Below are 26,822 nucleotides of genomic sequence, written 5' to 3' on the forward strand. Positions count from 1 at the left end.
AATCGTACTGTCAGGAGTACTTTAACTATGGAGTACGTTTTCAATTGCCGTGTCATTTCACTCACACGCTGTGATTCAGCTGTTATTCGAGTCGCAGCAGAATTGTAACTCCAGGAATCCCGGAACATCTACTCTCTTCCGACTATGCTCCATTATTGCTTCGCAATGGTCTTCCACAACATGTACAGGGGGAACATTAACAAATCCGACAAACTACAGGGACAGATTTCCGACAGGAAATGAAGGAAAAAGGGCCCAGTGAACATGTGCCCTGCAATGCATCGTTGCCACGGTAGATGGCAATGACGAATGACAGTTTCTCTGAGGACGTACAGTGTGTTACTTGTGTGTTGCAGGATGTGTGATTGACGCAGCGAACTGTAAGCAGCAGAATGGTCCGGTATTCACGTCGAGAAGAAGCCGAGATGGTGTTTGTGTACCGCCAAGCAGATGGAAACGGTCGAGATGCAGCACGTCTATGCCAAAACACGTATCCTCCAGGCACTAACCACACCATAGAACATTTCGAGCCGGTTTTGGGCGATTGTATGATCATGCGTCCTTTCAGACAGACGTATGCGCAGGGAGACGGCGGACTGTGCATACAGATTACTCGACTTGCGCCATAGGGTGGTGGGGTTTCGGATTCTGCTGAATAGGGCAGGAGTCCACCACACGCAGGAGGAGGCTACACGGGTAGCAGGGGCTGTGTGACATGGACTGGATGGTTTTTTAGCTTAGAGGTTCTCGGGGAAATACAAGAAAGGCTTCAGTCTGAACGTACATACGGAACCATTGGTATAACTGTTGCAAATTGTCGTAACTGTTTCGGAAAAGTACCAGAGCTCCCCCCCCATGAACCATGGACCTTGCCGTTGGTGGGGAGGCTTGCGTGCCTCAGCGATACAGATGGCCGTACCGTAGGTGCAACCACAACGGAGGGGTATCTGTTGAGAGGCCAGACAAACATGTGGTTCCTGAAGAGGGGCAGCAGCCTTTTCAGTAGCTGCAGGGGCAACAGTCTGGATGATTGACTGATCTGGCCTTGTAACATTAACCAAAACGGCCTTGCTGTGCTGGTACTGCGAACGGCTGAAAGCAAGGGGAAACTACAGCCGTAATTTTTCCCGAGGACATGCAGCTTTACTGTATGATTAAATGATGATGGCGTCCTCTTGGGTAAAATATTCCGGAGGTAAAATAGTCCCCCATTCGGATCCCCGGGCGGGGACTACTCAAGAGGACATCGTTATCAGGAGAAAGAAAACCGGCATGCTACGGATCAGAGCGTGGAATGTCAGATCCCTTAATCGGGCAGGTAGGTTAGAAAATTTAAAAAGGGAAATGGATAGGTTAAAGTTAGATATAGTGGGAATTAGTGAAGTTCGGTGGCAGGAGGAACGAGACTTCTGGTCAGGTGACTACAGGGTTATAAACACAAAACCAGATAGGGGTAATGCAGGAGTAGGTTTAATAATGAATAGGAAAATAGGAATGCGGGTTAGCTACTACAAACAGCATAGTGAACGCATTATTGTGGCCAAGATAGACACAAAGCCCATGCCTACTACAGTAGTACAAGTTTATATGCCAACTAGCTCTGCAGATGATGAAGAAATTGATGAAATGTATGACGAGATAAAAGAAATTATTCAGGTAGTGAAGGGAGACGAAAATTTAATAGTCATGGGTGACTGGAATTCATCAGTAGGAAAAGGGAGAGAAGGAAACATAGTAGGTGAATATGGATTGGGGGGAAGAAATGAAAGAGGAAGCCGCCTTGTAGAATTTTGCACAGAGCATAACTTAATCATAGCTAACACTTGGTTCAAGAATCATGAAAGAAGGTTGTATACCTGGAAGAATCTTGGAGATACTAAAAGGTATCAGATAGATTACATAATGGTAAGACAGAGATTTAGGAACCAGGTTTTAAATTGTAAGACATTTCCAGGGGCAGATGTGGATTCTGACCACAATCTATTGGTTATGAACTGCAGATTGAAACTGAAGAAACTGCAAAAAGGCGGGAATTTAAGGAGATGGGACCTGGATAAACTGAAAGAACCAGAGGTTGTACAGAGTTTCAGGGAGAGCATAAGGGAACAATTGACAGGAATGGGGGAAAGAAATACAGTAGAAGAAGAATGGGTAGCTCTGAGGGATGAAGTAGTGAGGGCAGCAGAGGATCAAGTAGGTAAAAAGACGAGGGCTAATAGAAATCCTTGGGTAACAGAAGAAATATTGAATTTAATTGATGAAAGGAGAAAATATAAAAATGCAGTAAATGAAGCAGGCAAAAAGGAATACAAACGTCTCAAAAATGAGATCAACAGGAAGTGCAAAATGGCTAAGCAGGGATGGCTAGAGGACAAATGTAAGGATGTAGAGGCTTGTCTAACTAGGGGTAAGATAGATACTGCCTACAGGAAAATTAAAGAGACCTTTGGAGAGAAGAGAACCACTTCTATGAATATCAAGAGCTCAGATGGCAACCCAGTTCTAAGCAAAGAAGGGAAGGCAGAAAGGTGGAAGGAGTATATAGAGGGTTTATACAAGGGCGATGTACTTGAGGACAATATTATGGAAATGGAAGAGGATGTAGATGAAGATGAAATGGGAGATAAGATACTGCGTGAAGAGTTTGACAGAGCACTGAAAGACCTGAGTCGAAACAAGGCCCCGGGAGTAGACAACATTCCATTAGAACTACTGATGGCCTTGGGAGAGCCAGTCATGACAAAACTCTACCATCTGGTGAGCAAGATGTATGAGACAGGCGAAATACCCACAGACTTCAAGAAGAATATAATAATTCCAATCCCAAAGAAAGCAGGTGTTGACAGATGTGAAAATTACCGAACTATCAGTTTAATAAGTCACAGCTGCAAAATACTAACGCGAATTCTTTACAGACGAACGGAAAAACTGGTAGAAGCGGACCTCGGGGAAGATCAGTTTGGATTCCGTAGAAATGTTGGAACACGTGAGGCAATACTAACCTTACGACTTATCTTAGAAGAAAGATTAAGAAAAGGCAAACCTACGTTTCTAGCATTTGTAGACTTAGAGAAAGCTTTTGACAACGTTAGCTGGAATACTCTCTTTCAAATTCTAAAGGTGGCAGGGGTAAAATACAGGGAGCGATAGGCTATTTACAATTTGTACAGAAACCAGATGGCAGTTATAAGAGTCGAATGGCATGAAAGGGAAGCAGTGGTTGGGAAAGGAGTGAGACAGGGTTGTAGCCTCTCCCCGATGTTATTCAATCTGTATATTGAGCAAGCAGTAAAGGAAACAAAAGAAAAATTCGTAGTAGGTATTAAAATCCATGGAGAAGAAATAAAAACTTTGAGGTTCGCCGATGACATTGTAATTCTGTCAGAGACAGCAAAGGACTTGGAAGAGCAGTTGAACGGAATGGACAGTGTCTTGAAAGGAGGATATAAGATGAACATCAACAAAAGCAAAACGAGGATAATGGAATGTAGTCGAATTGAGTCGGGTGATGCTGAGGGAATTAGATTAGGAAATGAGACACTTAAAGTAGTGAAGGAGTTTTGCTATTTAGGGAGTAAAATAACTGATGATGGTCGAAGTAGAGAGGATATAAAATGTAGACTGGCAATGGCAAGGAAATCGTTTCTGAAGAAGAGAATTTGTTAACATCGAGTATAGATTTAAGTGTCAGGAAGTCGTTTCTGAAAGTATTTGTATGGAGTGTAGCCACGTATGGACGTGAAACATGGACGATAAACAGTTTGGACAAGAAGAGAATAGAAGCTTTCGAAATGTGGTGCTACAGAAGAATGCTGAAGATAAGGTGGGTAGATCACGTAACTAATGAGGAGGTATTGAAGAGGATTGGGGAGAAGAGAAGTTTGTGGCACAACTTGACTAGAAGAAGGGATCGGTTGTTAGGACATGTTTTGAGGCATCAAGGGATCACAAATTTAGCATTGGAGGGCAGCGTGGAGGGTAAAAATCGTAGAGGGAGACCAAGAGATCAATACACTAAGCAGATTCAGAAGGATGTAGGTTGCAGTAGGTACTGGGAGATGAAGAAGCTTGCACAGGATAGAGTAGCATGGAGAGCTGCATCAAACCAGTCTCAGGACTGAAGACCACAACAACAACAACAACAACAGCCAGAGCTCCAAGTGCTAACAGAAAGCACTGATGCTCAAATCGTTATAGGCACTGAAAGTTGGCTAAACCCAGAGGTAAGTTCAGTCGAAGTTTTTTCGAAGAATGTAGTAGACGGGTGGCATAAGCAGGTTCAATATTTTCTGCGACTGTACGACACATATAAAGAAGAAACGACAGTTAATATTACAGAATTCAACACGAGTCATGATTTTGAGAATACGTAACGATGCAGCCCACAAACGTGTGATATGGGATCGAATTGTGCTGAAATTTTTTCTGGAGAGTCTAGCTCCACACAATTTGTATGAAAGTTCACAAAGTACCGGCAGTGATTGTTGAAGAATTATGAGAAACAAACTTGCGACCACACACATCGGAAACTTGATATTTATTCCAACGTGCAGGCCATGGAGGCAGAGGCACTTGCAGTTCTTCACCGGGGAGGGGGGGGGGGGTTAGTGAACTCCTGCTGATGTTCTAGGATGGGAGAGTACAAAGTACCTTAGGCTCCTCCAGCTGTAGCGATTGCTGTTTTCACTGTGGTCCCTAAGTATCTGCAGTTCTAATCACGTCTTGCCGATAAACTGTTCTAGGCATCCTTGGAGTTTGAATTCCTTCTGGATATTGCAATTCCCGCAAACGAAAGAGTTCATTCTTGCTCTGAACAGTGCTATGTCACTGTTTCAGCTGTTTTACAGTCACGGAATTCAATGCACCATATTAAATTGTTAAATAGCATACTGTACTACTATAACGACTTTATAAATAATTGTAACACTTACCTGGGATATGCCTCTCGTGCCGCGACGTCTTCAGCGTTGAATTCTGTAACAAAAAAGTTATTATAAATAGCAGCTGTCATTTTTGCGTGCTAAGAATGAAAAACCGTGTGGTTCAACAAGTTTTGTATGGGTGATAAGCACAGTATTGTGGTTTTAACAGATATACAAGATAAAAATTATCGTAAAAACTATAAGAATTTACATTACATGAATCTATTACGTTTTGGTTTTAAGAACGTAGAGTGAAACAGCAAAATTAAAAAAAAAATATTCCAAATGCCATAAAACACAATTGAAATCAAAGGCTCTTAAGAAGCAGAAAGGCTTGCATGCTTGAACGCGCGTATCAGGAAACAAGTGGTTGGGGGGGGGGGGGGGGAGAGGGGCGGGGAGAAATGATGGGGTGATACACATGCCACGCTCACAGACACTATAATTACAGTGTTACTGAGACAGAAAGCACTCCATTTATTAGTCTGCTGATGATAATAGTAGAGTGAAAGAACACATAAAAATAATTAACCTAAGATATTCTAATTTATCAAAGCACATCGATGCCGCATAGCAAGAAACACAGTTGCAACACATGTTACACAAACTACTATGCAAATGGGTATTCAGATAGTAGGTATTCCACGACACTGAAAGGACATTGAAAGACATTCAAATGGGTTAGGTTTCTCAGGTGGCCTATCTTACCTCCGCGCAAACACTCGTTAGCCTTAGGGGTGATTGTGGAAATTTATAATAAGACATTCGATAGCTCTGGTGAATTTAGCTGCAATGGCAGAGAATATTGTCAGCTGGTTTCGATGTTCGTAATCGTTACTCTTGTATCTGTTTCAAACAAAATTAGAACCAGATTTATCAGGCAGTTAACTGCAGTGACCATTTGCAGTGGCCATGTAAGAAGCTACTGAAGAACTAGAGTAGCAAAAACAAAAACAAAACCAGTTTGTGGTAATATTAAAGATTTTCATTTGAAGGGCTGGAGTATAAGATCTGTGTCACGTAAAATTCATGCAGAGTTTGCACTATTGCTGATGACAATTCCGCTTTTGGATTAACAAATGTAAACGTGACCATAGAGGCAATGGGGATGAAAACACTCCTTCTGCTTAGCTCACATCATCACAACGGAGAATTTTGAAAAAGAAAATACACGATATCGTAATGCCAAACCGCTGAAAGGAATTGTACGAAGTAGCTACGACTGTAGGCAGACCAAACGAATGAAACGTAGCATATAGTGGAAAATAAACATTGGTGATTGCGATGAGCGCTGCCAATATTGGCTCTTAACAAAACACACATCCAGAGCAATGTGTCAATGTAGTGTTGGAAAATGGCAGGACCATAACTGCGGCTTACTACGCCTCATTCTTGAATCGTTTGAAAGATGAATCGAATCAAAAGCGGCGTTTATTGGCACGTAAACACTGGACAACGCAGTATCCCACACTGCATTAGTCACAATGGGCAGTGCCATCAGCTGTAGTCGAACTGTTTACTCAACGACCCAATTTTCCTGTCCCACTAATTTCTTCCTGTTCTCCAGCATTCTAGTATGGCTTAATGGTAAGAAATTATCATAACATCAGGAAGTGATTCTTGTCCCTATTTTTCCATGCACGGACCATATAGGAGACTCGCTTTAACCAAATTTCCATTCAGGTTTTGACTCGTAAGGCAGTGTTACTGGATGACTTCTGAGAATACAGTAGAATTAAAGTGCCGCCACGAATATTTTTCAGAATATTGCGGTTAACAAAGTCAGCGTGAAGCCATTAACTATTTACAGTGTAGGTTTTATATTTACTATACTTTGTGGGAAGAAAAGTAGAAAAGGCGCTGAAGGAGATGAAGAATAGGAAGGCATCTGAAATTGATGATTTGCCAGCAGAACTGTTGAAGGCAAGAAAAGAAATAGTCTACCTCTATAACGAGATATATGACAAAGGGGAATGGCCTGAGGACTTAGTTGCAACAGTTATGATACCAATAGAGAAAAAGAGAAACACTAAAAAATGTGAAGAGCACCGGACCATCAGTCTAATTTCTTATGCAGCTAAAGTCTAGCTGAGAGTGTTGAATAGAAGGCTCTATGGCAAGCTGGATAGAGGGATTGCACAAGAGCAGTTCGGATTTAGAAGAGGAAAAGGAACAAGAGGTACTATTGGCCTGTTAAAAACTATATATGGAAAAAGGTAGAGAAATCTTTGCTGTTTTTATAGATTTAGAAAAGGCTTTTGGCAGAGTTCAGTGGAACATGCTGATGGATATTTTGAAAAGGAAAGGAGTGGATTGGAAATAGAGACGACTGATACAGAATCTATATTTACATCATAAAGTAAGGATAAGGATTGGAAATGAAATGTCAGAAGGAAGCAGCATTGGACGAGGTGTTAGACAAGGTTGTTGCTTTTCCCCACTGTTGTTTAACGTATACCTTGAAGAGATTATTGTGAAAGGATTAGATGGGAAAAAGAGGAATATGTGTTGGTGGAAAGAGAATAGAATGTATGATTTGCTGATGACATGGTATTAGTGGCAGAAAGTGAGCGGACAGTGAACAACATGCTGAAAGATCGGAATGAAGTTTTTGTGGTATATGGAATGCAAATAAACACACCAAAAACAAAGAGTATGGCCATCAGTACAAGACGCAGACCGTCCATTATTAAACTAGGACAATCTACCATTAGCCAAGTAAGTGCATTTATATATCTTGGAAGCACAATAACTGAATAATTGAGAGGCCACCAGGAGGTGAAAACTCGAATTGTTATAGCGAAGGAGGCATTCAACAGAAAGAGGAGACTCTTATGTGGCAAATTAGATAAAGGTCTAAGGAAAAGGCTTGGCAAATGTTTCGTCTGGAGTGTGGCACTATATGGGGCAGAAACGTGGACGCTGAGACGAGAGGATAAAAAAAAGGTTAGAAGCATTTGAGATGTGGATGCTGAGGAGAATGGAGAGAATAAGCTGGATGGAAAGAGTGAGTAATGAAAGAGTATTGGAAAGGGTTGGTGAGAGAATATGACTGCTGAAGGTTGTAAGAGAAAGGAAAAAGAACTGGTTGGGACATTCATTGAGAAGGGAGTGCTTGCTAGCAGATGCTTTGGAAGGATTGGTTTGTGGGAGAAGACTTAGAGGAGATACAAGATGATAGACTACATAAAAGGAAGAGGAAAGTATGCAGACCTGAAGAGGATGGCAGAAGACCGGACAGGTTGGAGAACTACCATGTGAAAACCTGCCTTTTGGCAGAACACTGATGATGATGTGGGAAGACTATATAATTTACGATGTGTAATCATAAAAGCTATTTCTTTTTCTTTTACTTGCTTACAAATACGAGTGGCAAATACGCCCTGTTCTCGTGCAAGTTATGGACGTAGGGTGGGGTAGTATGGAACTCATCTAGAAGAAACTGTATTACTAAATTTGTTATATACTTTATAAACACATCGTCTTTTGGAGATCTGAATTAATAATATCTTCTCTGGCTTGCGACTGCGTCAATCTGTTACGTTTCACTAAGTCAGTGTTACTTGGTAGTGAACTGCCCTGTCGTTGACAGCCTCGACCTTATACAGGGAATTCCAAAAAGGTACGGCCAAACTTTCAGGAAACATTCCTCACACACAAAGAAAGATAATATGTTATGTGGACAGTTGTCCGGAAACGCTTACTTTCCATGTTAGAGCTCATTTTATTACTTCTCTTCAAATCACATTAATCATGGAATGAAAACACACAGCAACTGAACGTACCAGCGTGACTTCAAACACTTTGTTAAAGGAAATGTTCAAAATGTCCTCCGTTAGCGAGGATACATGCATCCACCCTCCGTCGCATGGAATCCCTGATGCGCTGATGCAGCCCTGGAGAATGGCGTATGGTATCACAGCCGTCCACAATACGAGCACGAAGAGTCTGTACATTTGGTACCGGGGTTGCGTAGACAAGAGCTTTCAAATGCCCCCATAAATGAAAGTCAAGAGGGTTGAGGTCAGGAGAGCGTGGAGGCCATGGAATTGGTCTGCCTCTACCAATCCATCGCTCACCGAATCTGTTGTTGAGAAGCGTACGAACACTTCGACTGAAATGTGCAGGAGCTCCATCGTGCTTGAACCACATGTTGTGTAGTACTTGTAAAGGCACATGTTCTAGCAGCACAGGTAGAGTATCACGCATGAAATCATGATAACGTGCTCCATTGAGCGTAGGTGGAAGAACATGAGGCCCAATCAAGACATCACCAACAATGAAACTTCTGTAAAGTTTGGAAGGTAGGAGACGAGGTACTGGCAGAAGTACAGCTGTGAGTACCTGGCGTGAGTCGTGCTTCGGTAGCTCAGTTGGTAGAGCACTTGCCCGCGAAAGGCAAAGGTCCCCAGTTCGAGTCTCGGTCGGGCACACAGTTTTAATCTGCCAGGAAGTTTCATATCAGCGCACACTCCGCTGCAGAGTGAAAATCTCATTCTGGAAACATCCCCCAGGCTGTGGCTAAGCCATGTCTCCGCAATATCCTTTCTTTCAGGAGTGCTCGTTCTGCAAGGTTCGCAGGAGAGCTTCTGTAAAGTTTGGAAGGTAGGAGACGAGGTACTGGCAGAAGTAAAGCTGTGAGTACCGGGCGTGAGTCGTGCTTCGGTAGCTCAGTTGGTAGAGCACTTGCCCGCGAAAGGCAAAGGTCCCGAGTTCGAGTCTCGGTCGGGCACACAGTTTTAATCTGCCAGGAAGTTTCATATCAGCGCACACTCCACTGCAGAGTGAAAATCTCATTCTGGTATCACCAACAATGCCTGCCCAACGTTCACAGAATGTCTGTGTTGATGACGTGATTTCACAATTGCGTGCGGATTCTCGTCAGCCTACACATGTTGATTGTGAAAATTTACAATTTGATCACGTTGGAATGAAGCCTCATCCGTAAAGAGAACATTTGCACTGAAATGAGGATTGACACATTGTTGGATGAACCATTCGCAGAAGTGTACTCGTGGAGGCCAATCAGCTGTTGATAGTGCCTGCACACACTGTACATGGTACGGAAACAACTGGTTCTCCAGAAGCACTCTCCATACAGTGATGTGGTCAACGTTACCTTGTACAGCAGCAACTTCTCTGACGCTGACATTAGGGTTATCGTCAACTGCACGAAGAATAGCGTCGTCCATTGCAGGTGTCCTCGTCGTTCTAGGTCTTCCCCAGTAGCGAGTCATAGGCTGGAATGTTCCGTGCTCCCTAAGACGCCGATCAATTTCTTCGAACGTCTTCCTGTCGGGACACCTTCGTTCTGGAAATCTGTCTCGATACTAACGTACCGCGCCACGGCTATTGCCCCGTGCTAATCCATACATCAAATGGGCATCTGCCAACTCCGCATTTGTAAACATTGCACTGACTGCAAAACCACGTTCGTGATGAACACTAACCTGTTGATGCTACGTGCTGATGTGCTTGATGCTAGTACTGTAGAGCAATGAGTCGCATGTCAACACAAGCACCGAAGTGAGCATTAGCTTCCTTCAATTGGGACAACTGGCGGTGAATCGAGGAAGTACAGTACATACTGACGACACTAAAATGATCTCTAACATGGAAATTAAGTATTTCCGGACACATGTCCACATAACGTCATTTATTTATTTGTGTGTGAGGAATTTTTCCTGAAAGTTTGGCCGTACCTTTTTGTAACACCCTGTATAGACGTGATACACACTTGACAACCTTGGACTCAATTATAGGCATCGCTAAGTGTATAATCTACAGACCAGACAGTAGACTGAGTCTCAGTTAGCAGTTTTACAGTTACACTGTCTTTTGACCTCGGCGTACTTCAATGCAGTAACCTACAAGTGAGGAAAATAATACTATAAATTGCCAAAGAAGAAATTAAAAACAAACATATTAACAGCTTCAGAATATACATGATCGATGGTTGCAATGTTATGAAGCTGCATAGTGGTAAAGAACACACACCAACCGGACATAATGCAAGTCAGAACACTTAACATTTGACAATCGAGAATGAGATTTTCACTCTGCAGCGAAGTGTGCGCTGATATGAAACTTCCTGACAGATTAAAACTGTGTGCCGGACCGAGACTCGAACTCGGGAACTTTGCCTTTCGCGGGCAAGTGCTCTACCAACTGAGCTACCCAAGCACGACTCACGCCCCGTCCTCACAGCTTTACTTCTGCCACTACCTCGTCTCCTACTTTCCAAACTTTACAGAAGCTCTCCTGCGAACCCTGCAGAACTAGCGCCTCTGAAAGAAAGGATATTGTGGAAGTAAAGCTGTGAGGACGGGGCTTGGGTAGCTCAGTCGGTTGAGCATTTGCCCACGAAAGGCAAAGATCCCGAGTCCGAGTCTCGGTCCGGCACACAGTTTTAGTCTGCCAGGAAGTTTAATTTGACAATCGGTTCATATCTTAGTAATACTTTCCAGACCCACTGAACAACGAGAAAATTCAGCATCATTTACCAGAGCTAAATACCGATCAAAACAACGCCACGTGAGAGAGAGTCGTAGGTGATTCCTACGCATCCTGTGGCGCTGTAAAGGTGACAGGCCATCACAGCACTGAAGGAAACAGAAAACTATGAGGTACAATGATGGTCTTGTAGATATACCTTCACGATGCTTCCTGAAAAAGTATTGGAATGGTAGCGTGATTTTCATACCACCGTGCTTCAAAGAGTTAACATGGAAGCCATGTCCTCTCAGATAAAATACAGAATCCGTAATGTGACCTTCCAGCTGAATAAATTCTTGTTATCGGTGTAAATTAAGTGTTAGAGGTAGCTCCTCCAGCAATGCCGGCAGCGCTGACGCCTTACCTGGGAGCCAGCGAGCAGCGGCGCCGAGGAGCACTTGGTGGCAGACGCGGACAGCGGGCCCGGAGCCACCTGCAACGCACACATCTTCATTTTACTCCAGCGTACCGTCTCACTTACACCTCTCATCTGTCTGCCAGTACTTAAGGCAACTGTATTAAAAAATTAGAAACCCGCCTCGATTGCGAAAAAAGCACCTAGTGTTAACCTAGGTTTCGGCGTGGATAACTACACTTCTTCAGAACAATAAAACCCACAAGTGCCTAAGAAGACCTTTGTCAATGATTAAAAGAACACCAAAGCTATACGTTTATAAACGAAAAAAAGGAAAACACAAAGAGTACATATGCACAAAGTCTAAACCATTAGTTAACTTAATGGTGTAACCTCCACCTCACACCGGCCTATGTTCAATGGGCCATGAACCGCCATAAACAGCAGTTAATAAAAAAAAAATGGCGGGTCATGGCCCATCGAACATAGGCCGGTGTGAGGTGGAGGTTACACCATTAAGTTAAGTAATGGTTTAGACTTTGCACATATGTACTCTTTGTGTTTTCCTTTTTTTTCGTTTATAAATGTATAGCTTTGGTGCTCTTTTAATCATTGACAAAGGCCTTCATAGGCACTTGTGGGTTTCATTGTTCTGAAGAAGGTGTAGTTATCTACGCCGAAACCTAGGTTAACACTAGGTGCATTTTTCGCAATCGAGGTGGGTTTCTAGTTTTTTAATATATTAACCAACGATTGCTGACGCGCTGCGATGTTGAAGGTTCTTAAGGCAACTGCTCGATAGGGATCTTACGACATGACTGTTACGATTACTCATCGACATTCTTATTCCGAATCAACGGTTCAGGCATCGATATCAAGTATTACGTAACTTCCTCGTATCTTAAGGAATTCTATAGTAACGGTGTCAAAATTAGCGAATGGTATTGGAAAAATAATAATCTTTCATTAATAACTGAATGAGAGATAAAATCTATGCAATATTTACACTACTGGCCATTAAAATTGCTACACCACGAAGATGACGTGCTACAGACGCGAAATTTAACCGATAGGAAGAAGATGCTGTGATATGCAAATGATTAGCTTTTCAGAGCTTCACACAAGGTTGGCGCCGGTGGTGACACCTACAACGTGCTGACATGAGGAAAGTTTCCAACCGATATCTCATTCACAAACAGCAGTTCACCGGCGTTGCCTGGTGAAACGTTGTTGTGATGCCTCGTATAAGGTGGAGAAATGCGTATCATCACGTTTCCGACTTTGATAAAGGTCGTATTGTAGCCTGTCGCGATTGCGGTTTATCGTGTCGCGACATTGCTGCTCGCGTTGGTCGAGATCCAATGATTGTTAGCAGAATATGGAATCGATGGGTTCAGGAGGGTAATACGGAACGCCGTGCTGGATCCCAACGGCCTCGTATCACTAGCAGTCGAGATGACAGCCATCTTATCCGCATGGCTGTGTTACGACTCGTGGCTCTACCCTTCATTCGATCCCTACGAAACCCTACATTTCAGCAGGGTAATGCATGACCGCATGTTGCAGGTCCTGTACGGGCCTTTCTGGATACAGAAAATGTTCGACTGCAGCCCTGGCCAGCACATTCTCCAGATCTCTCACCAATTGAAAACGTCTGGTCAATGGTGGCCGAGCAACTGGCTCGTCACAATACGCCAGTCATAACTCTTGATGAACTGTGGTATCATGTTGAAGCTGCATGGGCAGCTGTACCTGTACACGCCATCGAAGCTGTGTTTGACTCAGTGCCCAGGCGTATCAAGGCCATTATTACGACCAGAAGTGGTTGTTCTGGGTACTGATTTCTCAGGATCAATGCAGCCAAATTGCGTGAAAATGTAATCACATGTCAGTTCCCGTATAATATATTTGTCCAATGAATACCCGTTTATCATCTGCATTTCTTCTTGGTGTAGCAATTTTAAGAGCCAGTAGTGTACATAGTATACAGAAAACGTAAGTGCATTAGTAGAAACTACATACTATCTACCATCTGTAACGAAGATATCGGATTTTAGCAACATATACCCACTATGTTAAGAATTTATCCACTACTTCTGGAATTGTTGGAGTATTCACATATCTGTGAACTTAATACAGGTAAAGAAATGAATTAATAACTTACAAGAACTGTGTTTTTAGGAAGGGTTTCCTGCTCTGAGTAACTAAGGAAATGAAAACTTGTGGACCCTATTTCTATGTCTCAGTAATGTGTAATGTATTTTATCTGGAAACAGTTCTTCTAATGAATCTGAGAAATAAATTGTTTTGCACACATTTCATTTTTGCGACGTACGTCAGGAGTTCGTCCATCTAGTGACCTACACCCTTTCACAAGGGCGGCCCCCAACTACTTTACCGAAATTTGATGCTTACGTCCGCTGTATCAAACAAGAGTGTATGATACACTGTACGAAATTCTGCAGCCAGCCACAAGTTTTCTTGAAATGATTTTATTATACGATTACTAGTTTCGGGCCTGAGCCCATCGTCAGATGGTAGTGTTGACTTCTTTGCAGGTTTTACATATATGTCTTCCTGGAAAGCACTGCTTCACATATTGAAGGACAGAGGTCCGTTTTTTTTTTTTTTTTTTACAATCCATACTGACCAATGAAATTATCTAAACACAAGATGCCTTATGGTTGGTTGGTTTGGGGAAGGAGACCAGACAGCGTGGTCATCGGTCTCATCGGATTAGGGAAGGATGGGGAAGGAAGTCGGCCGTGCCCTTTCAGAGGAACCATCCCGGCATTTGCCTGGAGTGATTTAGGGAAATCGCAAGATGCCTTTTGCCTTTGTGATATGATGTGATGTTCTGTCCCAATGAAAACACTAATTTCGTCAACAATAGATATGAAATGCACAGGAAACAGCTGGTTACTTAAGTCCAAATGAAGCACATTTATTTGTCTGTTCAGAAACTCTTTCTGTTTGCACTGAGCTCTTATTTCAGTACGGAACCAATACTATTCACACTTTATCTTTGATTGTTGTGCACTTTTACTTTTGTTCTTGATGTTCACTTTGTTATACTCTGAAAGGACTTTTTCAGATAGACACTTTTTGTTAAATGCTATAGCAAGTATTATTTTCATTAGCTGGAGCTTGCACTTTCTGAAGTTATGCACAGTTCTCTTTACTTGGTTGGGGTAAATATGACATTATTTTATGCGTTTTTGTTGGAGAACACTGCAGCCGTTTTCGTACATTCCACTGTAGGAAACACAAGAACCAGCTACACGTTTTCTTGAAATGATTTTATTATACCATTACTAATTTCGTGCCTGAACCCATCGTCAGATGGTAGCGTTGACTTCTTTGCAAGTTTTACATTTATATCTTCCTGGAAAGCCCTCCTTTATATGTTATGGGATTCAGGTTTGACTTTCTTTTACAACCCATACTGAGCAATGAATCTAGGGGAATATTTCTTCGTCTACGGCGGTATGTGTAACCACTTGTGATATAATTACATTTATTTTCTGTCTTTCGTATTTAATAGATCGACTGCATGTACAAACTCAATGAGTGATTGACTCCAGGAGACTGTAATGTAATTTGCTCATAAACTAAATTAACGTAATATTTCAGTTACATTTCCGTAGCACAAAACGTAGTTCTGACAACGCAATAGCTTTAGCTCCTAAATTTCTGATTTTTTATTTGAAACCAGACTCACTAATTACATTTACTCGTAAACAACTGACAATTTATATCCAATATATGCGTCCAGTTCTATGTTTACCGTAGTACAAAACGAATAATTCAAAAATTTATTGGAAGACAGAACAAACAGTTCACACAGACATAATAGGATTGAATGGGGCTGTTTCGTTTCTTTGATCCCTCACACGTGTTATGTGGTGCTCGGAATAGATCGTATTGCGCCATTCTGATTACGTAACACAGCAGACGACGCAGAGTGTCAAAGTATCTCACTGCAGACAATAGATATTCAGCCGGCCGGAGTGGCCGTGCGGTTCTGGGCGCTACAGTCTGGAGCCGGGCAACCGCTACGGTTGCAGGTTCGAATCCTGCCTCGGGCATGGATGTGTGTGATGTCCTTAGGTTAGTTAGGTTTAATTAGTTCTAAGTTCTAGGCGACTGATGACCTCAGAAGTTAAGTCGCATAGTGCTCATAGCCATTTGAACCAATAGATATTCAGTCCCGGGCTCCGCTTTCAAGTAAGAAATAAGAATGTTAATACATAAAACTGCAACCAGTCACTTTTTTGAATAATTATTTTTTATTCCATGAACCGGTTTTCGAGCCTTTTCAGGTTCACCTTCAGATGGTTTCCGGAAGTTACATTATTATGTCTAACATAATGCCGGGTGCTGTGTTGCGACGGTATGGGCGGCTTTTTACCGTTAGTGTGCGTCTGTCTGCTTCCATTTCGATGGCCAGTTGGTATATCACTTCACACCCATTTACAAAATGTATGTTCATTTATACTGTGACAGCGAAACTTCGCCAGTATCCAGCATGTGCTGTACAACTGTTACAAGCAACGACCACCAGAGTGCATTACCGTTGATCGTGTTTGGTGTTGTTACCAGGTGTGGTAGGGTATATAAGCTGTGGTGTCACCGCCAGACACCACACTTGCTAGGTGGTAGCTTAAATCGGCCGCGGTTCATTTAGTACATGTCGGAGCCGCGTGTCGCCACTGTGTGATCGCAGACCGAGCGCCACCACAAGGCAGGTCTGGGGATACGGACTAGCACTCGCCCCAGTTGTACGACGACATTGCTAGCGACTATACGGACAAAGCCTTTCTCTCATTTGCCGAGAGAGAGTTAGAATAGCCTTCAGCTAAGTCCATAGCTACGACCTAGCAAGGCGCCATTAGCCTCACATAGTTTGAGAGTTATCGTATAAATGTCTCAAGAAGAACGTTGTAAACCAACAAAGAATAAAGTTAAGTATTCGAGGAGCTGCATACTTTTCTTATTAGAATCAATACTTATCCTGTTCCAGACTTCACGCCAGTCGGCGTGTGTGTACGCGTGCCTTTCTTTCGGCTACCCGTCACTGTGGACTGGCTGCCTTAGCCGTCCACATCATAAGCAGCGCGAACAGCGTCAGATGTTGAGTAATCACTGTCAAGGACACGGGGATTCTGTTTACTCGTGTGAGACAGCGTTATTAACATCTGAGAGATTTTTCGAAGAGGCCTCATTATGGTTCTCGATTTGGCCGGCTGTACGAATCGTGTAGTATCCACATTTGTGAGGCATTCGGATGTAACAGTAACCAGATCTTGGGATGCATGGAAACGTGAGGGCAGGAACACTCGCCATCAAGGTTCGGTTCGACCACGTGTGGCTACCACATATCGCCGTATTGTGCACCAAGTACATCTTAGCCGTTTCACATCTCCGCCTGCCATCCGAGAACAAGTAATGGACTCCCTACAATTTCTGTGCCTTCTTGCACCATTGATTGGAGATTAGCAGCAGCTAGACTAGGGAAAACACCACAACACGAACGGCTAAGAATTGCTGTTTATGTGTGTCCACTGTCGGCGAGCATGTAGCTGCCCTGGGGAGATGTCATAGTCTTTCACTGGTTTCGAAAGACACAGTAGCGTTACTCCTGGCGTCCTGGAGTAAGGTGGCATCCAATATGACTTCAGGTCACGGACATCATGCATCCTCGTGTTTTGTCTCCGATGCAAAAGTATCGTGGTGCCATTTTTCAACAGGACAAAGCTCTTGCACATATGACACGGTCTGTATGAGCAGTCAGTATGATGTCGAGGTACTCCTGTGGCCAGCAAGACCCCCACATCTGTTCCCGATAGAACATGTGTAGTAGCAGTCCAGCCGTAAACTCCCTCCCAGTGCCAGCATCCAGGACATCAACGACAATTTACAACAGTTGTAAACCATCTTGCCTCAGGAGAGGATTCAACGGTTTTGTGACACCTTTCCCAACCGAAGAAGCGCGAGGGGTGCAACATCATGATGATAAGTGGACTCATATTGCAAAGTGCTTTGTAAATTTGACTCGTTATTGTAATCACCGAAATAATATCACACATCCACTCAACTGGTGAAGTGTTGTTTCCTCTTAAGGGGTGCTTCACTTTTTTGTCAGGTAGTGTATTTAGAAATGTCGCACACTACGGGAAATATATCCACGTATCGAACGGTCAATTTATTCAGAATACACTCAAACATCTTAAAATCTAGGCTGAGCAAGTATCGCAAGATAATATGAGGGATGCCTAACGTTTTCAGAGCCTTGAAGGAGGCAGCAGAGGCAGCAGACGGAAAGAGGCAGTAGTAATCTGCTCTTCCTTTCTATACTGTACTTAACAGCAGAAATGGGACCCAGCTGTTGGTCTTCAAACAACGAAGTGCAATATTATTATTTAAATTCTATATATAATCGAAGCTGAAACTGCTTCTTCTAGTAAATTCGTGGGCTGCACCTGCAATATGTTTTCTCATCGAGTACTCAAAGTATAGTGTTCAATAATGGTGGTGTAGCCGTTTGTTCGCACACGTTACGAAATATACGATTTTGCTGAAGCCGTATGATTCCTGGCAAATCAGGATTAGCGAAATGAGAGGCAAAGACAAAGTGTACATGTAATATTAAACAAATAACTAATGCAGGGCATTTCACAGGTCCTATTAAAGGATTCTAGGGGTTGTACGGGATACGTAGCAGATAAAGTTTTGATAGGGACCCATGACTGAAACGTACCGTTGGATATAAAATAAGTTTAAAAATCGGATCACTTTCAAATCTCCCGCTTCACGGTGCACTCAAAAACTGAGTCTAGGGCGCCGTCGTGAGTTCCCGTTGTAATGATTACATCACATAATCACACATAATTTTCGTTCGACTGCAACAAAGGCTGCCAAAAATTTCTACGTTCGCAGCCAGGACAATTGACTGTGGTGCTCCACGGACGCGTTACACTTCCGACTTTGAAGACGACATCCTTCGCAATGTGGAAGAGAACCCGACGAAACATTGCTCATGCCATGGGTTCCTGTGGAACACAAAGGTCAGAACTTGTAACGCCGGAAATGCATATCCTCCTATTTCCATCTATTGTACTATTATTTTTTTTCCTTGTTTTGTTACCTCAAGATATGACATTTCTGTCTCTTTGTATATTGTAATTGTTTTACTATTTGTATATTTATGCATTTATGTCGATGTATAATTGGTTTGTTTCGTAAATATTATTTGTATTTTTACGCTGGGTCTTGCCTAGGGAAAACTGCTATCGAACGATTACGTCGATAGGTCGTGTGAAGAATCAAAGTGTGTAGGATCTTTGATAGTGTGAACTCTGCCGCGTGGAGCGCGGGCGGGGCAGTAGGGGTCTGGCTGGAGTAGCGAGTGGAGCAGGTGTGTTGTGTGACGCTCCCGCGAGTTGCCGCGCTTTCGGGGTTTGGCAGCATGTAATTGCGCTCGACTCGCGATGATAGTTTCGGACATGGTGTCGCGGACGGGAAGCATTAGCTGGCGCACATCAAGAGCCCGTTTCGCCTGGTAACCGTGTCGAGAAGAAGGCGCGCCAACATCCAGCTTCTGCAACAGCGACGGCCGACAATGAGTGACTGTCGCCACCTCCTCGATCGACGGCTTCAAACCTTCAATCAACCAACAAGGAAGACTAAAAGCACGTAAAGTTTCAGAACTGTATGGCAGACCTCAGCTTTTCAAATTGTTCCATTTGCCTCGCAAAATTACAGCAACTTAGCATGAACCTTTGTTGCTCATTGTCCCAATTGCATTGCCAAGCAGGGTCCCTTCCTTTTCCGAAATGAGCCCGAGGGTCGTTGAAATTCAAACGCCAGCATCATTCGATTTCACTGCTTTAATTTCAAAGTTCAGCTGGCTACAATATTTAGATTGCACAAGCACAAATTAAGAGTGCGAGTTTTGTTACCGTATTTTAGTTACCTGTGACTGCAGCTCAGCTTGGTACGTACTAAATTTTACTATTGTTAATTGTTCAGAATCATTTAATTCAAGTTCAAAGTTAAATCTCTTCTTTCTAAATTGCGTAGATTCAAGTAGCTTTTGAAATGATTGTTGAGGTAGTCCAAGACTAACCGTATTTTACTGAATTTCGATGTGCTTCAGAAAGAAAGCTCACTATTAACTTCAGTCACTAAATTAACTTTCGATTTTCCGGTTTTAGTAATTCTTTTGCTAAATTAAGTCAGAGTGTAGCGAAATTTATTACTTCTGACAAACTTTCAGTTTTCACACTACACGTGTCAACCTTCAGTTGCCACGCTTCTAGTGCTAATTATATGTGTAATAACCTTTCTTTTTCAGTTACTATAGTAATTGTCCTTAGGACTGGCGACCGTAATTTCCCCCAAATCTCAAATACCTAATTACCGATAGTTAATTGTTAACGTAACGGCTGCACATTTACTTTCCTTATTAACTTTACCCCTTTTCAAAATTAATTTCCACCAGTTTCACTAGCACATTTCCTTTCATTTAGATGTAACCCTTTCCTCCCTCTTTACCGACAGGTTAACTTCGGTGACGATTGCTTTTCCAAAACTCCCATTAGGTACACGCGGTTTCATTTTTCACTGTCATTAAGGTCGATAAGTGAGGGGGAGGTTACAAACTCATTGTCTCCACTGTGTGGGTACTGCGAAGCGGTAGATTTGAAAGTGATTCGACCTTCAAACTTATTTTACATGCACATGGTACATTTCCGAACATGAGTCCCTTATCAAAACTCGATCTACTAAGCCCCCCACGCCCCCACCATCCCTACAAGCCTGTAGTAGCTATTGTGTAAAGACCTGTATAGCAAACTCTCTACAGATAAGAGAGCTTATAGAGCATATACAGAGGGGTCTAAAAAAATGTATCCACTGTTTAAAAGTCCATAACTGACAAACTAATTGACGGAGTTATCTCATCTTTGGTAGTGTAATAATTTGTAGTTCCGGTATTCGCCGCACAAGCGTTATACTCCGTTGTTTTGTTTTGTCAGATGACAGTCGCCAGATAGTCAGGGTTTTGTTCTTAGTTGCACCTACTTACTCGAGTAACCATGGCTGGCGCAGGTCTTACATTCTATGAAAAGAAGTCAGTTTCGAAGTGGTATTTTAAGTAGGAAAACATTAATGAGGTTCAACGACAATGGCGAAATGAGTATCAAACAGAGCCACCGACACGTTAAACGATTCGTCGCATTCGAGACAGATTTGAAGCCGAAGGCTGTGCTAAAGATGTACAGAAACAACGATCCGGACGACCTGTAGCAGTAACAAGTCCAGATAACTCCCGTCGTGTGTTACAACAATTCTCTGGCTCACCACAGAAGTCTGTGAGACAGTGTGCCCGTCAAACTGGAGTGAGTCGCCCAAGTGATCGGCGAATTTTGAAGACAGCAAAGTGGAAGTTCTACATCCCACGACTGCTACACGCAATGAACGAGGACGACCCAGATCGCAGAATGGATTACTGCGAGTGGTTTACTAACATGGTGTGCAACGATGAAGAGTTTGCAGAGATAATTGTGTGGTCTGATGAGGCACAGTTCTGATTCAATAGTACAGTAAATCGCCACAATTGCATCTACTGGGCCGCCGAAAATGCGAACGTCCATGGGCACAAAGCCGTATATTTGCCAGGAGTAAATGTGTGGTGTGGTTTGTCTTACCGGGGCTTGATTGGGCCATTCTTCTTTGATGGCACAGTTACCGGTGAGGTGTACCTTCAGAAGCTTCAGACATCCACTACTAGCTACTTCGAGAATCCATCGTACATTCGTGTGCAAATATCCAACTGAACACGTTGCAGTCAGTAGTTCGTGTTGCAGTTCGGCGGCATCGTTTGTGTGTGGATGTTAATAGCGACCATTTCGAACACCTACAGTGATATCTTTAAGCTGGACTTTAAGCTACACTTTCACCAAAATTGAGACAACTCCGTCAATTACTTTGCATGTTATGGACTTTTAAATAGTGGATACATTTTTTTTGGACCCCTCTGTATTATGAATGAAAACACTATACCCTTAAATCCTTGCTATGGAGGAGAAGGACTGTAACGCAACAGTGGGAAAACGAGTGTCATTAGTTAAAGAATAATACGCTAAGACTATAAAAGAAGCGGCGCGATGTTGCATAATATCTTTGTAATAATTTACCTGGAAAGTGGTGATCTGGACTTCACCTATAGTCACTGTACTACGGTAAACCTTACCACTTCTGGTGCAATGATCCACAATTTTGTGATGGCCATAATATGCTTCATAAGTTGTGATGCCTCCTCTACTTTTTCTGGATGCGATCTTAATGTGCTTCGATGCCTGGTACATCCAACGTTGTGAGGGACCACACAGTCTCATAATATCAGGTGCTACTTTGGCTTTCTTTAACTTCCTGGCTGAATTTAGGGATAAAGGAAGAAGGAAAATTAGAACTTAAAGTACTGTCGACAACAAGGTCATTAGAGACGGAGCACGAGCTCGGGTTAAGAAAGTATGTTGAATACAAGCAGGTGTGTCCTTTCCAAATGAATCACTCCGGCATTTGCATTAAACGGTTTAGGGAAATCACTGAAAATCTAAATCTGGATGGTAAAACGGGGATTTGAACTGCGACATCTCTGTCTAAAATTTAAGAAATATTATGAATATTTACTTTATATGTTGCTGTGAAAATAGTCATATCCACTACTAAGCAACTTTAAAAACTTGTCACAGGTATCATCCTACAGTAATTTTTAGCAACACTCATTTTATATTCTGAAGTTAGGGCAGTACTCACCGACTTAATGTGCGCTCTTAAGCACAGGTCGTCATCGACCTTGTATCTCAATGTTAACGAAGGGTCTAAAGTCCACATGTTAACATGGCAGAAAATTGAATTTTTTTACTTTTATAAATTTTGTTTGTTGTGAATCTTCTGAAAACTTCGATTACGAGGCTGAAAGGAGCAGGATGCAGTATTTTACCGTGATTCATCCGAATGAAAATCCCTTCCTGATCCTAAAGAGCGACTATCTTAAATAATAGCACAAAATTTACAGTTGTGTACGTCATTATGATATATGGTCTAAAGGTAGCAATGAAAGCAGGAAGTCATTTTATTGCTGAGTATGAACGTCGGTTTCACGTTAACATGGCAGAAAATTGAATTTTTTTACTTTTATAAATTTTGTTTGTTGTGAATCTTCTGAAAACTTCGATTACGAGGCTGAAAGGAGCAGGATGCAGTATTTTACCGTGATTCATCCGAATGAAAATCCCTTCCTGATCCTAAAGAGCGACTATCTTAAATAATAGCACAAAATTTACAGTTGTGTACGTCATTATGATATATGGTCTAAAGGTAGCAATGAAAGCAGGAAGTCATTTTATTGCTGAGTATGAACGTCGGTTTCACGTTAACATGGCAGAAAATTGAATTTTTTTACTTTTATAAATTTTGTTTGTTGTGAATCTTCTGAAAACTTCGATTACGAGGCTGAAAGGAGCAGGATGCAGTATTTTACGGTGATTCATCCGAATGAAAATCCCTTCCTGATCCTAAAGAGCGACTATCTTAAATAATAGCACAAAATTTACAGTTGTGTACGTCATTATGATATATGGTCTAAAGGTAGCAATGAAAGCAGGAAGTCATTTTATTGATGAGTATGAACGTCGGTTTCACTCGTGCGAGCAAATTCACGGGGAAATTGGTTTCTTAATTATCAGATATTTTGGCTATTCTTTGTTTGCTATAAAATGACTTACAATTTAAATTGTATCTCAGTGAGACAGCGAGAAGTGGAAAAGTCAATTGACACAATAGTTTACGACATCCGTTCTTTGTTAGTGGTAAACAACGAATACGAAAAAATAGAAATACGGAGACTGAACACAAGCATGCATAATGTGAGTGTCGGTACTGACCTGGACCTTGGAGAGCAGAAGGTCATCGGCGCTCCTGCACTGCGCGCCTTCATGCTCCGTCCACAGTTCTGAAACAGAACGTCACTTCTGTGGCACCCGTGACTGACCATAGTATCCTCATACAGCAACTGTTATCTGATTTCCCACATTAACTAAGTTTTTCACCAAACACGTTTCGCTTTATTGGCGAAGCATTGTAATTGTTACTTATAGAATAAATGTGTTTGCTATAGAGTTAAAAAGAATGTGATGATCTTTACACGTTACTTTTATTAACACGGTTTCCATGTCTGCAGACAACTGGTTTTTCCTATTTTTGCTAACAATGGCTTCAGTCGAAAAAAGCTGTGATTCACTTTCACAAAGCGTATTGCTTATCTTTCAGAAGCTCATCTTTCTTTTAACTTTATTTAGGTTTCATATTGGCTTCAATTTAATTTCCTAAAACTTTACGTTATATATGACTTCGCACAGATTTTAGTGTACCTATAATTTTTTGCTCTCACTGCTGTATCATTGCGCGTTCATTCGTTTGTCGAGTGCGTTCTCTGTGTTGCCACATTAGAACTGTTCCTTTCATATATTTCTAGCATTTCTTCACTCACGTCAGTCCAGTCGAATCACTGTCTAATAAACATGATTTGTTTGCGTACAGAACAAACACTCTGTGAGGAACCCTCTTTTATCTTATGGACAATTAAACCATAGAGTACATTGGACTTCAGCCTAAGTAAACGATATAAGAAACGTTACCCAACTTAATAGTCATATCATCACTGTTAGACACGCTTCATGCCCTATAAATGACGTCACAAATCAATGGTTAAAAAGAAGATGTCTGCCAGAAGTTGGGCAGTGTATGTAATGCGTGGAAAGGAACACGGTGTGTGATACGTGCGTAGCAATCTATGTGTTTGTGTGCTATATGAAATGCCACGTTTTATGTCAGTGTCAAGGCGTGCTGAATATTGGAAGTGAGAAATGAACAAATATATTACGCAAAGTATATCTTTTAATTTATTCATTGGTCACAGGCCATCGAAACAACTTTAAAATCTGAAGAAAATCTGTGGACCTGCACCTCTACAAGAGGAACGATCTGAAAGATTTAAAATATAAATACATCTAAGGAAGTTGTGACTTCGTTGTTCCACGTATTTAAATTCATGGGGGATATAAATAATAGCCAATAAATGATAGTGCTCAGAGGGGCATGTAGTTTTTTTATACAGTCAACAATGTTAACTGTTGTATCAACAGAGATATTAAAACAATAATACTCTTTAAGTTGAACTGTATACTTCTGCAAACGGCATTCGAAAGTTGTTGAAAAGACGAGTAGAAATATATAACGATTGTTAATGTTGACGTTGAAACTTTTCACAAAAGTATGTGATAAATGTTCTAAACCTGGATGGTAAGGCGGACAGAATCCGCCATTGCGCTGACAAGCGAGGCTCACATGCTAGGCTATGTTACATTCTTCACGACGGTAGGCTGAGACTACTACGACGAAACCTATTGCATCTTGTTTATTTATATGAGAGAGATATAAGATAAAGACGCAGAGCTTCACTAGGCTGTGTTTACACTGCAGCAGCGGATACCGTCCGGCTGGTCTCTCAATTTTAAGTTTCTCAGATTCTTTCGCAGAAAGTTTCACCGCCATCATCAACAAGCTTTATACCACTGTACTCAACCTTTTCGAGAGATTTCAAATGCCAATTTCTAGAGTTAAATATACTGTTGCATAACTGAAGTGTTTGCTCCGACATCTCGGTTTGTACAGGAGAAAGTAGCACTAACCGCGCAACAACATTTCGTGCTCCTCTAAGTAGTATCACTTACCGGAAACCATGTTATCGACATCTGCAGAGGTTCAGGATATAAAAGAGGTATTAAGTTTTACGTGGCTCACCCTAATATGTACATGAAACGAGATCTCATTTGCATTAACCAAACGCGAATAATTTCATGCAATGTTTCTCAAAACACTCTGGCAGTATACGAGATTGTCGGAAGTGATTCAGCCTTTCCCAATGCGGCGGGAAGTATGCTGCCCAACTACTTGGTAATTTAACTGTCTTCACGGTAAAGCTTCTTACCTCAACTGATTTCACTTTCCACTCCTCATTTTGCAAAATACCTCTAGGGGAACGAGCTGTTCTCTGCACCACACAGGCAGTGGAGCAGTATTTCATTTTTTGTTCACCACATTAAATTTAATGAAAGTGCTGCTGAAAAAGGAAACTTCTTTGTTTTCACTGAACACGTATTCGTACGAAGTATCCTTCCATCATAAAACAGAACATTTCAGTGGAAAAATGGGATACATGCCAAATTGTGGAAGAACAACAAACATGTGGCCATTCACATAGCATAGACAACCCTTTCAGTAGCTAAAGAAGTGAAGATGGAATTAAAACTATTATGAAACTTTCGCTTGGTGTTGCTGGTTAGAATGATATGGCGGATAGCGTCGTTAATTTCGATAAACTTCGAAAACGTTATGCAGTCGGTTGATGTCAGTACAAAAAGTGTCGTCTGACATTTTACTTCCTAACTGACTTGGCAGTTTTATGAAATCTGAATAAAGAACTTCAGGTTGACCCAGATCAACCAATTTTTCAGCTGTTCCTTGTGAGACATCTGACTGCGAGCGTTTCATTTACGAAACAGGAAAGGAGGTCGTTAAGCTTTCTGAGCAAAAATCAAGTAGTAACACAGAATGCATGACGTAATAAAGCAATGGATAACATGACCGTCTTGGAGGAAATGTACTGACGTTGTCATTTGTGTTGAACGATAGTGCGTATGTATGCAGTTTCTGCAGTGAACCGTTTGGCATTGAACCATGTTTCCGTATATTTCATGGAAAATATACGAATAAAGTCGTTATGGGTATTAAGTCACGTCATTGTAAGACACTAAACCCAACTACAAAAACTCCTGTTGAGGGCCACTAAACTGCACACTTCTATGGACAGTCTTTACAACATGTCCTGTTTTGATTGTCATGTGACAATCGACGTCATATTCTGGTGCATAAGTGCTTAACTGAACAGTTCAATTTCAAGATGCGTGGGGAGGGGTGCGGTA

General features: G+C 41.9%; 1 protein-coding gene across 1 annotated transcript in view; it reads right to left on the reverse strand.

Annotated features, from left to right (window-relative positions):
- The window catches only part of LOC124722314 (rho GTPase-activating protein 7), a 558,315-nt gene extending 534,075 nt beyond the window's left edge, over positions 1-24,240 (reverse strand). Inside the window, exons 1-4 of the mRNA XM_047247494.1 lie at positions 24,230-24,240; positions 23,724-23,757; positions 11,782-11,850; positions 4,932-4,974 (exon numbers count right to left, since the gene is read on the reverse strand). Coding sequence (XP_047103450.1) covers positions 4,932-4,974; positions 11,782-11,850; positions 23,724-23,757; positions 24,230-24,240 — 157 coding nt within the window. The remainder of the gene's footprint in view (positions 1-4,931; positions 4,975-11,781; positions 11,851-23,723; positions 23,758-24,229) is intronic.
- Between the last annotated feature and the right edge of the window lie 2,582 nt (positions 24,241-26,822).

This window comes from Schistocerca piceifrons, chromosome X, assembly GCF_021461385.2.
Source record: "Schistocerca piceifrons isolate TAMUIC-IGC-003096 chromosome X, iqSchPice1.1, whole genome shotgun sequence".
Lineage (NCBI taxonomy): Eukaryota > Metazoa > Arthropoda > Insecta > Orthoptera > Acrididae > Schistocerca > Schistocerca piceifrons.